Below are 16,727 nucleotides of genomic sequence, written 5' to 3'. Positions count from 1 at the left end.
ACTAGGCCGAAAAGGGTGGCTGGGCCAGCTGGAGGCTGGAGCAGCGTGTGTGAGGTGTGAGGCGTGAGGGGCTGGTCCGCGTGTGACGAAGATGAAAACCGTCCTCGTGTTGTGCCACCCACGCGATTGTGCCATGCGGGCGCGCGGGAGCGGTACAACGCGGTCGACGTCCATCAGCCACCAATATTGTTGGTCAAGTCAAAAAAGAAAATAGCTGGATCTGTGCTTGGATGTCTTCCCAGGTCACGGAGGACTATGCTATGAAACCGGTGGCGCGAGGGCAACATATCGCCGAATTGACCGGCCGCCCGTTTCGTCCCGAACCCATTCGTTATCCGTGACTACACAGTCCGCTTGAACGCTTGGTTCGAAAGATTGTGAATCTAGCAAACAACGCCACACTGCGCGATGAACAGGCGTCAGAGCCTGCGAATCCCTATACGTGGCTGCCCTTTCCTTTTCGTGCTCAAAGGTTTGCGTACTGCCACGGGACCGGATACATTAGATGGGTAGGGAGGAACGCATGACTGCTGGGCTGCAACCTTGTTTCCTTCCGCCTCGCCCTCTTCGACCGTGGGCGCTTTCTCGCCTTGCTTTATGGTTGCCGCTGCCTGGGAATTTGTGGTCCGATCTGATACACCTGAGGCCGTCATCCTGGGTGACTTCCTTCTAGGCTCTGAGTCGGTGTCAGACAAGCTCCCAGCATCATTATCTTCGGGGACCGGTAGTTCCGACAGAGGCCGCTTTGATCTGATACTCGTCTGCGATCCGGGAAGGGGACATGTGGACGACTCGCCAAGTCCACCCGCATCATTTTCCTTCATGTCATCTTGTTCAGGCGTTGCTTGGCCAGCGGTAGGCTTTGATTCCGGTTTGTGGTCAGCATCTTCACCCCGTCGCTTCGCTTCTTGGACAGCCGCTAACAAATGCTTGGGAATGGGCGCGTGTATCCTTGTCATTAACTGCGCTTGCGTTGAAAACGCGTCGTAGTCTTCTTGTATCAAAGCTCCAGCGGCTGCATTCAGTGCGGAATCGGGATTGGGTTGAATCAAGAGGCATGAGATGGTGACCAGGATGTCCTTCAGAGTCAACTTCGGATCCCAATCTCTCTTTAGTGTCTCGAGACACACTGCACCGGTCTTCTCATCGACGTTGGGATGGTATATGCGCGTCTTGAAGGTGGCTTTGGGCGGACTCTTGGGATAGTCCATGGGAATTTTCAAGCTCAGACGCCATAATCCAGATGCATAAGGCGTGCCATCTGCGCCGGTAACTAGGACTACAAGCTGTGTAAGATCATCTGGCAGAGAGGAGCCATCTTCAACATCTGCGAAGAGGTAGTTGGGAGGAAGCGCGGATTGTAGACTCGCGTGATCCTTTGCAAGCCGACGGAGAGAAGCCTGTCATGGAATTATGTCAGAAGAGTGGTCTACTTTCATCGGCAAGGTATCTGACCATGATTAACGTAGGCAGGACGAGGAATCGCTACGGCTGTGCGAATACGTGTCTATGTTGTATTCTGTATTGTGTAATATGTAGTGCAGAGCAACAGGCTTGAGCGGCACGCGACGCGGTTTACCGACACACGCAGCTCGTGCGTTTCGCTGCATGCTGTGTGGCGCTCCGTACTCCTGTATCTTTAAGTCAAGTGTTCCGCCGCACCTAGCGCATCAATCTGTTTGACCTTGGCATTTTGGTGAGATGAATGGGCTCATGTGTACCAATCAAATATTCCGTCCTCATAGAACTTAAGCCTGCATACTAAAAACACGAGATCTTGGGTAGATACTCGTGCACGCCTGAGGGAGAGTCCTCCGGAGTACGAGCTCTGAACAAAGTGGAGCCTACCAGATCATCAATCTGGTTCGAGGTTGAGTCAACAGTCAACACATCGGCGCTTTCTAAGCTTCCGGCCACACGAGTGTTAGAAACTCGGCGTGATCGTGTGCTCTCATAGTCCGGGGCTTGGATGCTGTGATCCGTACGAGGCAAGGGGTAATCTGAGAGCATGCCATCTCACGCGTGCAGCGGTCATCGGTCACTGGTGGCAGCAAACACATCTGCCGCCACCGCCTCACCCAGATATCGAGAGATTACCGAGAACTTGCAATGCAGCTACGATGAACCTCCAAATCCCTATACGCAATATGGGAATTTAGCATCTCAGGGTCTTCGCAGATGAGTGACCAATAATGAGTCGTCTTCCCGAAGCCTTCCTCCCGCTCCGGCGGCAAGGCTTTGGAGTGTCGGTAATGCTTCGGCAGTGAGGAAGTCGAGATGCACGCCTGACCAACTCTTGAGTGGTGGCCGTGGTGGCACAGCGCTGCCTCATGTATGCAAGCGTTTACGACCCAACCTATCACATGGCAGCTGGGCACGCTAGGCCCATCGCAGGCGAATCGGAGGCCCCGTTTGTTTGAAGCCAGGCCGAGACGGGAGTGGCTCTGACACCGGAGCGATTCTCAGCCAGTTTTCAGTTTTCCTCGTGCCGCACTTTCTTTTTCCCAGCTGACTTGCGTTTTGCTTGCAATCTCGCATCCCTCACCCCGCCAGAGAAGGTCCTTTTGTCTTCGTTCCAACGTCAACCGACCACCTTACAGGACTTATTCGCATACTTGCGCCGATCCCAATCTTTCCTGCCTCGGCTCATACGCGTGCCCCGGTTCTGGTGCTTCGGACTTGCCTACGACTCTTCCTGTTCGGATCCCCATCGTCTCCTGCTAGCCCTATTGTCCCCCTAGCGATCATCCACTGTTCACTGGTCTATCGGCGACACCGCCTAAACCATCGCCATTCCGGGCTTTCCAGGCTTGCCAGCCTTATCGACCGTGCTCGTCCTTGCCTGTGCTACTGCCAATTGTCCCTCTGCGCAGTCTTATTGAATGGTTGCTTCCCGCCCCCGAGGCTCTTTCTTCCAGCTGAGGCTCCCAGCACTCAAAGGCAGTCTGGCAGGCTACCTTGTCGACAAAGGACCTCCAGAAGTCCGACTAGGACGTTGACGGCATTTGACACTCCCGTCATTGGTATATACGTACATAATTTCCGCAAGCTTGCTTCTTCGTAACAGTTGTCGCTCCATCATACCTCGCCCCTCCGTCAACCCGTCCCAGTACGTGCATAGCACGCTCACCCAGGACCCGAGCCAACCACTGCAGATACTGCCACCAATCCGGCCACTGCAAATCCCTTTTCGAGCTTGGACGTCTCCGCCGCAGGTCTTTCGGTACTCCAAACTCTGCGCTGGCGCCCCTCGTACTTTTGACGCGACATCTTGCCACCTGGTTTCAACTCCGCCCGCACCATGTGGCCGCCACAAGGTCATGCTGGCCCCTATGTTATACCCATCCCCTCACGACCGCCAGTCCCACAGTATGTGTCCGTGCCTGAGCCAGACTTTACCTACACTAGGGTTGAGTCAATGCCTGGCAGGGCGTCGGAAAGGCACTCGGCATCCAGCAGCTCCTCCCTGGCCTTGGCGCGCCGGAAGAGGGCTAGCAAACCAAAAGTACGAACAGGATGCAAGACGTGCAAGGTGAGTTCAAGAAAGAAAGTCGCTTCATGCCCTCCCCCACCCAATGGCCGCCTCGCATATTTTAAGTGCACGGCTCAAAATGCTCGTATGGCACCCGCCACAGCCTTGATCCTCTCGGTGGATAGCTGAGCCCGCACCGGTCCCCCATCTTCGTTCCGTGTCCTGGCCAGAGTCGACTCCTCCCCCGCGCTCCTACTGGCCACATCGCACTTTGATGCTAACAATGGGAAGATACGTAGGATTAAATGCGATGAAACGAAACCGAGCTGTAAGTGTGCCGTCACTTGGCCCCGGCCACCTCTCTCTTTCTATTGTCCGCATTAGTGCTCACTTGACCTCCAGGTAAGCGATGTACCTCCACCGGACGCAAATGCGACGGGTACGAGTTCCCCAAGGACAGCTCTAGCAGCTCAGCATCAAGTGCGGTATCGCCACCTCAGCGGCGACCGGCTGTCTTCGAATACCTATTTGAACCCAATTCGATCACCAAGCCGTTTCAAGGCACCACCCAGGAACGCCGTATCTTCCACCGGTTTCAATATTGCACGGTACCCGCCTTCGCTGGAGGGTCCGAAACAGGTTTCTGGACGAAGCTCGTACTCAAAGTGGGTCACGAGGAACCGGTGGTCCGGAACGCAATCATCGCACTGGGGACCTTGCATGAGGACTACCAGGACCGCTGTGGCAAATACAGCCCTCAACTGATTGACGATCAGAGCTACCAACACGCCTTGAAGCTCTATGGGGGTGCCTTGCGTGAGTTGAACCAGCGACTGAACGAGCCCACCAAAACCAACGCCAAGCTTGCCATCATCGCAAGTATATTATTTGCTTGCTTCGAAGTCCTCCGCCGCAATAACATGGCCGCCGTCATCCACTATCAGCAAGGCATGCGAGAATTGATCAGACAGATGAACCTCCCTCGGGCCACTGAAATCTCACTCACATCCTATTCTCCAGGCTCAAAGGCGAAATTCCGCGAGATGCCTCAGGACGAAGTGGACGAGCTCCTCCGAGTTTTCGCTCGATACGACATACAGGCATGCACATTCTCGAAAGACCTAGCAGAGCCTTTGTCAGCCGATGTGAGCCAAGTGCCTCGGATCCTGCCCACCAACCTCACCTTGGGTCAAGTTCGTTACCATCTCGATAATCTTCTTGTTTCGGTGTACCAGCTGGTCAAGTCGGATGCACGGATGTATCGGTATTGGAGACGCGATACCGTGCCGTTGGAGTGGCAGACTCGACGGCAAGAGGCGCTCGACATATTCGACGCCTGGATGGCGGCACTGGAAAACTTCTTCTCAGCCCAAGGATCGAGATTAAGCAGCACCGACATTAAAAGCCTGTTGGGGCTTCGACTTCAGATCAAGACAGCCGTCATTATGCTCAGGGCGTGCATAGACTGCGGACCGGAGAGCACGTTTGATGCTTTCCAAGATGACTTCGAGGACATGGTCTCTAAGGTTGAACAGATGACTACTGCCCTTGGCATGCCTGAGCAAAAGCCTCTGGAGGACGAAGCCACACCTTTCACCATGGAGCTCGGTATTGTTCACCCGCTCTTCTTCGTCGCCTGCAAGTGTCGTGACTGGCGTCTCCGGCGGCGGGCAGTCGCTCAATTGAAGCGAGCAGGCAAGGAAGGCGTGTGGGAGGGACCCATCATGGCAGTCCTCGCTCAAAGAATCATGGAGCTCGAGGAAGAGGGCCTGGTAGAAGGAGAGTTCGTCCCGGAAGAGAATCGCTTCCACGAGATCAAAAAGAACGTGGACTACGACGGTCGGCAAATCCTCTTCGAGGCCACCAGGGCACTGGATCCCACGTGGAAGACATTTTCGGTGCACAGAGAGGCCGTTCTATTTTGAAGCGTTCTAGCCATAGCACGCAAGGCGTTCGAGGGAAACTGTCCGATCCACGAAGGACGGAGGGGAATTCGAGCTCCATCAGAATCACGGGCTCTATTATTTGATAACGACATGACGACGAACATGATGACCAGCAAGCACGGATCGGCAAGAGATGGAGTCGCGATTCCAGCCACGGCATTTGAGCGTCTGGTAACGGGGAGCACATCTGGTATTGCTCCAGCAACATTTTGGACCATCATCTCCTGGGAACCCTGGTCATATTCGGCTGAGTGGAAGTCGAACGTGAAACGTATCAGCCTAGACAGATCGGCAGTGTACAAATATTTGCAGGACAACTTCGACCTTTTCTGTCTTGGAGCCGCATTCGAGCTTTGTGTGGCTTCGGAGAATTTGTGCTGTGTGCGTGTGGCTCTTCCTTGGGAGGCGTGCGTGTGGTTGTAACCCTGATCCCTGAATTATGCGTTGATTTTCCAGCTTTGGACGGACGGCGCCGCGGCTTAGTGCAACAACCCGCCAATCAGCCACCGCCAGCGCAGGGTTAGGGAGACTTAGAGCGCTGGTTGAGGGCCGGTCTCAACGGCTAGCGCGTCGCGTTGGCGTCCCTAAGTCGCTTTGCTAATGCCGGCTGATTTCCCAATCTCGATGGACTCGTTTCTGGATTTTGACACCTCAACACCACGTCTGAATTAATTCACCTCCATCTCAAAGCCTTGGTATTCTTTCCTTTCCATGGCGCTGCGTGTCGGAGGACCTGATGCTTGCTCTCGTGTTGTCATCCATCTCCGTCTGAACGCCTCGGGTCTCGAGTCCTCCTCTTCTGCAGTTGAGTTCCGCCAATCGCCAACCTGCTGCGACCTCCGTTCATGAACCTCGACGGGCTCAGTCAATTCGAAAATTCCCCTTCCGCCGGCCACCATAGTGATTTCTACCCTCTGCGCGGCCATCACGACTCCTTCCATTCTCTGAAAGAGCACTCTCTTTCGTCCACTCCTTCAGAAAACGACTGGGTCTCTCCTTTTACCCTCCCACCGCTGCCGACTCTGCGTCGCGACCGCGACCAGCCAGACAACTTCCGATCACCCGAGTATCTGCGTCAACGCGACGGCAGTGGCGCCTACTACGCGGCCGCCTGGGGCTCGCCGTACGCTACTCCGAGTCCTCGAAGAACACCCCAGCCGCCCTCAGACCCTGCCAGTCACCGCCTGGACTTCGACGACACCCCTCTCCCTAGTTCATATACTCGATCGTTCCTTGATCCCGGCGACGACATTGGCGGTAACAGACCACGCTCCCGGCGCCGCATATACCCGCATACCGCCACCCTCGATCCTGCAAAAGAGCTACGAAATTTGCGGTCCGAGAGACCCAATTGGCTAAGCGACTCTGAAGACAGCGGATCTGAGACGGGTCAAAAGGAGGGCGAGAATACACCGACCCGGGTAGCATATCTTGACAGCTGGGGAGCGTCCCCTGCTGACAGCGTGAGCCGCGTTCCGGTGAAACACCGCAGCACCGAGAGCCTCGCTACCGTCACTCAAGACACGTTCCATGCTTCCGGCAACCTGTTGGTAGGGTCAAAACGGCTTCGTACACCGCTTCCGCCCATTGGACAAAGCAGCATGGCCGAGCAAGAGTCGGAGAACGTTGACACGCCGGAGATGCAGCTGCCTGCTCTTCCTCGCAGAGTCTCCCCAATAGACGACAATACGAAACCACCGGAAAGCCCGACCTTAGCAGCCCGACCGCGGCCGACTTCGATGCACTCCTACCAGAGACCAAAGAAGAAGGTTATTTGGAAAGGCAAGGCCTGCATCATTGCATTGCCGCTCACAGATCGAGAAACTGCAGGCCTACCTCCTTTATTGACACGGGAAGAAATCCAGGCGCGAATACAGGAATGGATTGACGCTGGATATTCTGTGGACGGCTTCAAGTTGACCCATCTGGCACACGAAGGCTCGGAAGGGGGCACCGGACAGAGCCGTCCCGTCTACCCTGATCCCATCGAGGTGAACGCGGAACAGAAGTTGCGGCAATTCCAGGTCCATATACCTGACCAAGCGGAATGGGAGTCGTGGGTCGAGAGTCTGAAGGAGGAGAAACTCCGTGCGCTCGGTGTCAGCCCAAGTGGCTCAGAGGCTCCCCCGTCAACACGGTCACCTTTCTCTGCCACGATGAGCCGGGTTTCATCGACGGCTTATCCGGGACTCACCGCCTCACCACCGATTGCACCCTCCTCCTCGGCAAGTAATCCACTCAGAGCGACAAGCAATCCCTTCTCGCCCTCACTGATTTCGTCCGCTGGCATCAGTCCTCAACCGGCATCCGTTGCATCTTCGCAGTTTAATGGGCCACCGAAGAACATGCACGGGTACAAGCCGTCTATGGCACACCCAGGCTTCCATGGACGGATCTCACCCTATGAGCCGATACTACCACAGCCGAACGCTTTCGGCAATGGCGCTCGACCGAACATCCAACCTCTCTCGTCACGCCAGAACAGCTTCTCTCCCAACCATCCGTTACATCTTCCGAATATGGGAGAAGTCCTGTCGCAACCCATGCACGTGCGGGCGCCTACAATGCAGTTTGGTGGTGAACAGGCCCGAAACCAGCTGTTACAATCGAGAGGACATGTCCACCCGCAACATGCCGCTCAACATACTCCGAGCCCTGTTCTGCCTCGGCGAGTCGACAGCTTGTCCCACACTCCTCAGTTCAGCGAGTCCTCCCGTACCCCCATTGAGATCGCCCACCCTACGCCCAAAAGCCATCGCCACAACCTTAGTATGGCGCTGCAACGGGAGATCGACGAAGCGGAAGCTGCGTTACATGCAAAGCACGACAGCCTGCATGTTGAAGATACGGAGAATTTGGATTTGTCTCTTCGCAAAGACTCCGTCGTCGATGACACTGTGAATGAAGAACTCCCCATTCTGAGGCGACCCGAGACTATGACAGCTGCTGATGAGAGATCTGACATCGAGACAAACCCAAGTATAGCTGCTACGCCGATGCTGATGGACGACAAGAATCCGTTTGTGAACTGGCAGGCTCTAAGCGACGCGGCCAAGGCAGAATCGAAGCCCGTCCCGGAACCTACTCCCACCACCACCACAAAGTTCAATGTCGAAGCGAAGGAGTTCGATCCTCGGGCAGGGTTTCTAAGTTCGAATTTCTCATTTGGAGCACCTGCTTTTATGCCAATCCGCCGAGCACCATCCAAACCAATACCTCCGGTTGATAGAGGTTCCGCCAAGAACAGGTTTTCGATATCACGACTAAATGCTGATGCTCCTGCTTTTACCCCATCATTTGTGCCGCAGGCTGCGCCTAAGGGAACTCCATTCAGCTTCAGCTCTGCCACATTCAACGTTGATGCTCCAGTATTCAACCCCTCCCAGTCCCAGGGGACGCGTTCGAATGACAACGTGGCGTCTGATGCTGATGGAGTGTCCAATAATACGAGTAGCATATTTGGAAACGTTGTCATCGGTTCAGGCTCGAAGGCTACAAGAAGAGCGACCAAACCAGGCGCCCTTCTGGCCACCAAATCGAGAGGCGTCCAGTCTGATGTGTCAGAACCAGAGTCAACGGATGATGGTCGCCCAATGGCTCCAGCAGACAGGCAAAAGAGAGCGCGGAGGCACGGTAGTGATGGTGATCGAAGTCCTGTGTTCGCCGACTCGGCACCGTTCCATCACAGAAGGATCCTCTCCGAGATTGTGGATGATGTCGACGCCAATGGAGCTGAATCGGAAAGTCCAAAGAAGCATTTCGATGGCTGGGCGTATATTCCTGCGGACGAGACACGACCAGATGAGAACGAGCCAGTCGCTGCACAAGAAAAGCCGGAGGACGCCAATGAAGCCGGTGAAGCCGAGTCTGCATTCACTTTCGCCAACGCGAGTGATGCTGCTATGTTTAACGAGGCTCGCCCTCCGCTTGATATTGACCAGAAAATGGAGACTGAGCCGGAATCTGAGCCAGAATCTGAGCCTGAGTCCAGTGAAAATGTGGAACGAGAGACAGAGACACCCGAGAAACCATCTGACGGGTCGAGGGGTTACAATCGCAAGCCAAAGTCTTCTCTTTCTGCTTTAGCGAAACCTTTCGAGTTCAATCCAGGTGTCTCAGGGTCACTGGCATCTTCGTCCACTGCCCCGACAGCGAAAGCCCGAGGACTGGAAGCTTCCAAATATGCCACCGTGCCAAGTCCACCGACAAAACACACGGCCATTTTGTCCTCACCTCCTGCTGAACTGCCTCACCTCGTGGAGAAAGATCATGAGTCTCTCAATGATGCAGAGGACACTGTTGAAGTGTTTGAAGACGACGACCAGAGCAGTGTAGAGGAGGTTGTGGAGGTCATTGAAGAAAAGTCCACTGATAACGAGGCTGACGTGCCGCCAGAGTTTTCAAACCCCAAGAAAGAACTGGGTGTCCAGCCACAAGTGGAGGAGGATGAGTTCGAGATGCCAGGACCGTCCCTCCGGCATCAAGACCAGCCCGTTCCATCCTTCGAAGAAATCGATGCTGTCATGAAACATCTTGAGGACCATCCCGAGCTCGGTGTTGAACGTAACGATACACCAATTCAGTCCACCCCACTTGTCGATATGCGATTAGGAGGCAATTTCCGAAGTGACGCTCCCAGCCCCAGCCCCCGTAGGATTCACGACAATAAATCTGCTCAGAGCGACACTTCGTATCCACCGTCATACGGACTTGGTATTGGTATTCACAAGCTGAATTCGGGCAGAGATGATGTCAGTGACTGGGGCGATGCTTTGCCTGCGCCAGAGGCTGCGAAGCTTCAACTTCGGTCCCAATTCTTTGACGGCCACGTCAACGACCTGGTTGATGGCATCCTTGAAAACCGTCTTGGTCCTCTTGAGCGCGCCCTCGAGACGATTCAGCACTCTTTGGCGTTGATCGCCACGCAGCCGACACGAAAGAAGGACCGTCGCAGCACGTCGACAGAGCAGAAAGAGTCGGATGCGGATGACGAGGATGATTATGATGCATTTGAAGGATTCTCGTCTTACAGGTCGCGGTCGCCGATAGCACGCAGAGGAGAACGGAAACATGACCTGATCCGTGCCGCCGTTGCTGAAGCCATGGCCGCGTACCAGCCACCTCCTCCGCCTCAACCCACCATCGACATGACTGAGGTTAACGGTGTCTTACAGGAGATGAGAGAACTCGCACAACAAACGGGCTCCCAGAACACACAGAACGAGCTGAAGACAATCATGGAAGATGTCATTTCCCATCATCCTAGACTTCGAGGGTCACGAGTTCGCGAGGATCACGAGGCTGCGGAGTTGAAACTCAAGCCCCAGATCGATGGCCTGGAAAGTATGCTGAAGATTTCGCAAGAACATGCTGCAGAAGAAGCTCGTCTCCGGCGCAAGGCCGAAGAGGAAATCAACGAACTCAAACTGAGACTTCGTATTGCCGAAGAGGAAGCCTCTCAATATCGCGAGTCCTCGGAGGAAGCCCAGCACACATTGGAGGCGTTTGTGGAGGAGAAGGAGTCGTACAAGAACCTCGAGCGCGACCTGGAAGGGCTGACCCTCAAGAACACAGCGCTCGAACATACACTCGAAGAATACCGGGTATCGAGTGACCAGTGGCGTGAGGACATCCGCAACGAGCGAGCTAACAACAAAGATCTCAAGCGCACTCTGCGTGAACTTCACCAGCAACTGCAGGAGCAAACACAATCACGCGAAGGCCTTCGAGCTAAGATTGAGCGTGTGCAGTCGCAAATGGCACAAGTCATCCACGACATGCACGCTGAACAGGAAGACTGGCGGAACAAAGAGCACGGTTTCCAGAGCAGAATTGCCATAGCTCAGGAGGCACTTGAACAAGAGCGACGCCACCGGGAGAAGGCGGAACTCGAATTGGACGCCTTGGATAAGGAGCACAAGGCGAATCTCCAGCTGAAGAATGTTTTGGCGCAAGCTCAGTTAGATGTCTCGAGACTGGACGAACTGGTTACTTCCCTGCGAGAGGAGAACAGAGCCCTGGATACCAAAGCATTCAATCTCGACCGAGAGTTGACCCATACGAAGAACAGCAAGGACGCCGAGCTTGCAACGTCCGTTCTGAAGGTGCAGACCGAGCTGGAAAGTGCCCTAGCTCAGTTGCAAAGCGTCCGCGCCGATTCTGATGCACAAATCGCCCGGCTACAGGGCCGTCTTGACGATGCTGAGCTGCAGCTCGAAGAGCAAAAGGCCAAGCATGATTCCGTTCTGGCTGAGACTCTCGAGGCCCATCAACGGGCTCTTCGAGAGGCTGATGAGAAGAAGGAATCTGCTCTAGGAGAACAATACCGGTCTCATGAGAAGATGCTTGATGAACTACGTGACCGCCACGCGCGGGAGATGCACGACTCACTTGATACGCGGACCAGGCTCGAACAGCAATTCCACGAAAGGTTGAGCCTGGGTGACGACAAGGTCAAACATCTGGAGAACAAGGTCGCAGATTTGGAGGACAGATTGGCGATTACGAAGTCGGCTGCTCGAGCTGCTGTGGAAGCTGCCACGGCCAAGGGCGTCAACCTTCCCACACCCGCCTCCTCCGTAGTGGCGTCACCACCTCAACGTGCAGCGACCGCGTCCATGTCATACGCCAAGGGAAGTGAAGAGCCAGAAAAGATCTCACCGCAAGCCCTTCGAGAATCTATCATGGTCTTACAAGACCAATTGCAAAACCGCGAGCAGCAGATTGAGCAACTCGAAGCAGAGCTCGCTGCCGCTGACAAGGAGGCTCCTGCCAAGCTCAAGGAGCGCGACACCGAGATTAGTTGGCTGCGCGAGCTTCTTAGCGTCCGCGTGGATGATCTCGACGAGATCGCTACAGCGCTGTCCAAGGCAGACTTCGACCGAGACACTGTACGAGACGCCGCAATCAGGCTGCGTGCGAATCTGCAGATGGAGCAACAGCTGAGAGAACGCACCCCGGGAGGTTCCTTAACCAGCTCCTTCCCTTCAATTTCTAGCCTGTCAAGCTACGCTCAGTCTCCACGCGCACTGCCCCTGGCGGCTGCGGCTGCGTGGGGAAATTGGCGAAAAGCGCGTGACACGTCGATCGGGGCTCTCTCGGATCTGGCGACAAATCTAGGCAATCAGACACCATCGAAATCGACCGTTGGAAGCCCCGCGAGTTTTCTGTCCGGTATGATCACTCCACCAGCGACGAGCCAAAAGACGCCGACCTCGAGCGACACGCCACTTCAAGCACCACCAACCATGAGACCTCTTGCGGCAGCTGCGGCGCAAGCTCGAAAGGGCAGCGGACCCGAAGCCCGACCATTGAGGGCGTACAATTCGCAACCTCGAGCTCTGTCAAGCAGACAAGCCGAGAAGCGGCCCGAAATCTCGCCGTCACAATCGAAGCCTGAGCCGCCCCAGACACCAACTCAGGTCAAGAATCAGCCCAGCTTCGACTTGACTGCGGATGTGGACGAAGATGCCTCGCCTCTGGACGAGGATGCTGATGCTCTCGAAACAGCAGAGCCACTCCCTGCATGAACATTTTCCTTTGCACTGTAGGCAAATTTGTCGGAGCGGAGAATGTGCAAAGTTTTCCATTTTTTGTCATGCCACATGATGATACCCCTGTCGATCGTTTTGCGTTTCACTGCCACAAAATGTTAATATCTTGGTCTTTGTATAGAAATACTGCTTGGAAGACATGCACAGATATGTTGGAAACTGGAAGGGAGAAGCAGATTGACTGACCGGATGTGAATCTGGGCAGCGTCAAGAGATTTTATAGGGCCCTGGAAAGGGTCAAATCTTGTCCATTCATTCATGCGAAAATGTGCTGGGAAAGGGAAAGAACAATATCCCTCATGCATGCCCTCTATTGTTTGGTGTTGTGTTTTGTACGTGTGGATATTTCCCTTCCTTTTAGCGTCGGATTGGGAGAACGGCGTCAGGGATATAGCATAGCGAGGGCAATGACGAACAAGATGATGGCCATGTTAGCCACCCCTATTGAACCTCAAGCTCGGATGTACGGTACCTCGAGCTCGAACGTACGATAGGCCTTGGGGTACAAGTACATAGTTTGTACTGAGTAGTGCCGTGAGTGCGTGAGGCTATTCTCGTACGGAGTACTCCGTACTGCGCTACGTACGGAGTATACTGTATGCATTGCCCAGCCTTGAGTGGGGGGGGGGCTTCCCCACGATACGTGTGTCAACCTCGTCAACCATTGGACTCCAACCGACTTCCGAACGTCCACATCAACGGCACCTACCCCAGTACAACGAAGCAGCCAGCCATCGAATGTCCTCCGGGGGAAGAGCCTTAGCTTTAATCAGGTCTACTGTATCTATATCAAACACGCCTGCTGTTTCTTAGGCCATTCTCGAGACACGAGCTGCGTCTCCACTGCGTCCCGTCGAGGATCTAATCTCCAGCGGTCGGTCGGCCTGAAAAGCTGGTGCCTGCCTGCCTGCCTGCCTGCCTGCCCGCCTGGTTTTTGGTGCTTGCTTGTTGTCCACCACATTTCTGGCATCCAAGCTTGCCTGCTGTCTGTCTGTTTTCAGTACTTTATGCGGAACGAACGTCCCATGAAGGACGACACCTCATATTTCAGACCCGTATACTGTAGATATCAGCGCAGAGCAGAGCAGAGCAGGGCAGGGCAGGCGGCGGCAGTCAAACTCCTCTAAGGACGCCGGCTTCAACGCTTACAGTAACCGCTAGACAACCAGTCTCCGCTTCTACAATTCCAAGAACAACCCATCATGAACTCTCTTCGCAGGCAAGCTACCGTGCGGTTGCTCCTCCTCCTCCTCCTTGTGGTTCCGACCCCCGTCGTACAAGCGATATGCCCGGCGCAATCACCATTCTATCCACCACCGACATATAATCGACACGCCTCGGAGATGTGGGAAACGTTCAGCCAGATCGAGGCCTCGCTCTCCACTTTGACGAGGAACAACACGACGCTCTTCGACACGTCGTCGTATTCCGTCGAGGTGACTTCGTCGCACCGCACGCTGTGGTCCACGTTCCACACAGCCAGGGACAAGAACGAGACGAGACCGGGTGCCGTCAAGGTCGATTCCACGAGCCGGTACCGCATCGCGAGCATCACCAAGGTGTTTACCGTATTGGGCATCTTGCAGCTTCATGGCGCGGGGAGGGTGTCTCTTGACGACAGTGTCGCGAAATATGTCTCTTTTTCGCTGCGGACCGCGAACTCGAACTCAACCGCCAATTCCGGATCGATAGACTGGGATAAAATCACCCTCCGGATGCTGGCCAGTCAACTCTCCGGCCTGCCCAGGGATTGGGCGCAAGGGGATCTGCTTACCGCGCCGGACGACCACACGGCGATGGGTCTCCCGCCCATACCGGCCTCTGCACCGGACCGCGATAACCTTCCCAAATGCGACTCCTACGAGCACTATAAGCCCTGCACGGCACACGAATTGCTGGCCCACCTCCAGCACAGGGTGCCGTTGTTCGCGCCGGGCCGGAAATCAACTTACAGCAATATCGCGTTCGAACTGCTGGGAATGGTCATCGCCAACGTGACGGGCATGGCGTACGAAGACGCGATTACGGCGTCCATCCTCCGCCCGCTCGGCATGAACGAGACGTCCTTTGCCAAACCCCCAGACGAGGTGGCCGTCCTCCCGAAACACAATGCCTGGTACTGGGATGTCGACGAGGGCGTGCAGAATCCGACAGGCGGTCTGTACTGCTCTGCCGGCGACATGTCGATTTTCCTCCGGCACGTGCTGACACAATACATGGACGCGGGGGCATCCAAGATCAACTGGCTGCCTGAGACGTCCTCGTCGGCCGGCGGGTCGGCCAGCTGGTACGCCATGCCGTGGGAGACGTTCCGGACGGAGAAGATCCTCGGTGGCGACGACGCAGCCTCGCCGTCACCCTCACCGTCGCGGTCCGTCACGTTCTTCACCAAAGGAGGCGGACTCCCCGGGTATACGACAGTTATTGTGGTGGTCCCGGAATTCGACCTGGGCATCACCATCTTCACGGCCGGGGATGTGGAGCTTCTGGGTGATTTGATCGAGATGATCACCGTGCCGTTGATTCGCGCGGCCGACAGACTCGCGGCCCGGCAGGTCGTTAATAGTTACGTCGGGGAGTACGACTCCTTCTCTTCGGAGACAGAGGAGGAAGACAGTGAAGCCGACGCCAGTGCTGGAGCTGGAGTTGCATTCCTCAACTCCTCGCTCACCCTAAGCTACACGCCGACCCACGGGCTTGAAATCACCCGCTGGATCTCCAACGCGACGGACATGCTCGGGGTATTCCGTGCGCAGTTCAAGCTTCCGAAGGATAGACAATTCCATGCGCAACTTATTCCCACGCTTTTGTATCGCGAATCTTCGAACTCGGACCGCCACAGAGACGACGATCAGAAGGAGATGAACAAGCGTGAGCCCAAGGGCGGTGGCAATGGCGATGGCGAACTATGGCGCATGGTCGTCGCGCTGGACAAGCCTACCACCAACCGCGCTGGCGTGGGCGTGTGGGATGACTTCTGTGTCGCGGACGTGGACACCAAGATGTATGCGGGCAGACCGCTGAACGAGGTCATCTTCTGGGACAGGAACGCGAGCAGCGCAATGAGACAGTTTGGCCGCGTCGAGATGTCCGCGTTTCGGGTAAATTTGACGAGGGTACACGGTAGTGGTGGTGGTGGCGGCGGCGGCGGCGGCAGCAGCTATGGTTATGGCGGTGGGAAGGCGACGACAGGAGAAGACTTGAAGTTACTCGCTCAGGACAGAAGAGGAATCTAGGTAGAAGGGAGATTCGTATGAGGCGGAGGTGAAGGAAAGATTAAAGGATACAGCGTGGATCCAACCGGCTCAAGGACATGCATGACGTTATAGGATATGGCACATGACAATGAGATGAGACGCGATGCGACGTAGATAGTCCGGCGTCACAGCACTGAGCACTGAGCACTGAGCACTGAGCTCTAGGTGAGGGTGAGGGTGAGGGTGAGGCTGTCCACGGCATACCGCACAGTAGTTGAGTCAATAACACCGCCCGTACGTACGCACAGAGCATCGAGCATCGCCCCTCATCATCATACTGTACAGACATGCATCCATCACATCGCCTTAGACACATAACAAAAAGGTCGAGGTCCTAAAACCCCACAAATCAGAATAGAATAGTCGATTGCCTACCTTGCCTAGGATCCGAACAGGCGCACTTTCTTCACCCTCACCCTCATACACACATACTGTAACTAGTCGGTGATTCCTCTATCACAGTGCCAGATCCGCGAGAGCTATAGTTCGAGAACTACCT

General features: G+C 55.3%; 4 protein-coding genes across 4 annotated transcripts; 3 read left to right on the top strand and 1 right to left on the bottom strand.

Annotated features, from left to right (window-relative positions):
- Positions 1-419: 419 nt before the first annotated feature.
- Positions 420-1,211, bottom strand: G647_06594 (uncharacterized protein; the record flags this gene model as incomplete). Its single annotated transcript, XM_008730914.1, has 1 exon — positions 420-1,211. One exon carries the CDS (start codon positions 1,209-1,211, stop codon positions 420-422), a length of 792 nt encoding a protein of 263 aa, XP_008729136.1.
- A 2,305-nt stretch (positions 1,212-3,516) lies between these two features.
- On the top strand, positions 3,517-5,397 carry G647_06593 (uncharacterized protein; the record flags this gene model as incomplete). The annotated part of the gene is made up of 2 exons (XM_008730913.1): positions 3,517-3,532; positions 3,875-5,397. The coding sequence occupies 2 exons, from the start codon at positions 3,517-3,519 to the stop codon at positions 5,395-5,397; spliced, it is 1,539 nt and encodes a 512-aa protein (XP_008729135.1).
- An 866-nt stretch (positions 5,398-6,263) lies between these two features.
- G647_06592 (uncharacterized protein) lies at positions 6,264-12,947 on the top strand (the record flags this gene model as incomplete). Its single annotated transcript, XM_008730912.1, has 1 exon — positions 6,264-12,947. One exon carries the CDS (start codon positions 6,264-6,266, stop codon positions 12,945-12,947), a length of 6,684 nt encoding a protein of 2,227 aa, XP_008729134.1.
- Positions 12,948-14,173: 1,226 nt separating this feature from the next.
- Positions 14,174-16,207, top strand: G647_06591 (uncharacterized protein; the record flags this gene model as incomplete). The annotated part of the gene is made up of 1 exon (XM_008730911.1): positions 14,174-16,207. One exon carries the CDS (start codon positions 14,174-14,176, stop codon positions 16,205-16,207), a length of 2,034 nt encoding a protein of 677 aa, XP_008729133.1.
- Between the last annotated feature and the right edge of the window lie 520 nt (positions 16,208-16,727).

This window comes from Cladophialophora carrionii, assembly GCF_000365165.1.
Source record: "Cladophialophora carrionii CBS 160.54 unplaced genomic scaffold supercont1.5, whole genome shotgun sequence".
NCBI lineage: Eukaryota > Fungi > Ascomycota > Eurotiomycetes > Chaetothyriales > Herpotrichiellaceae > Cladophialophora > Cladophialophora carrionii.
This window is presented reverse-complemented; position numbering and strand designations above follow the sequence as displayed.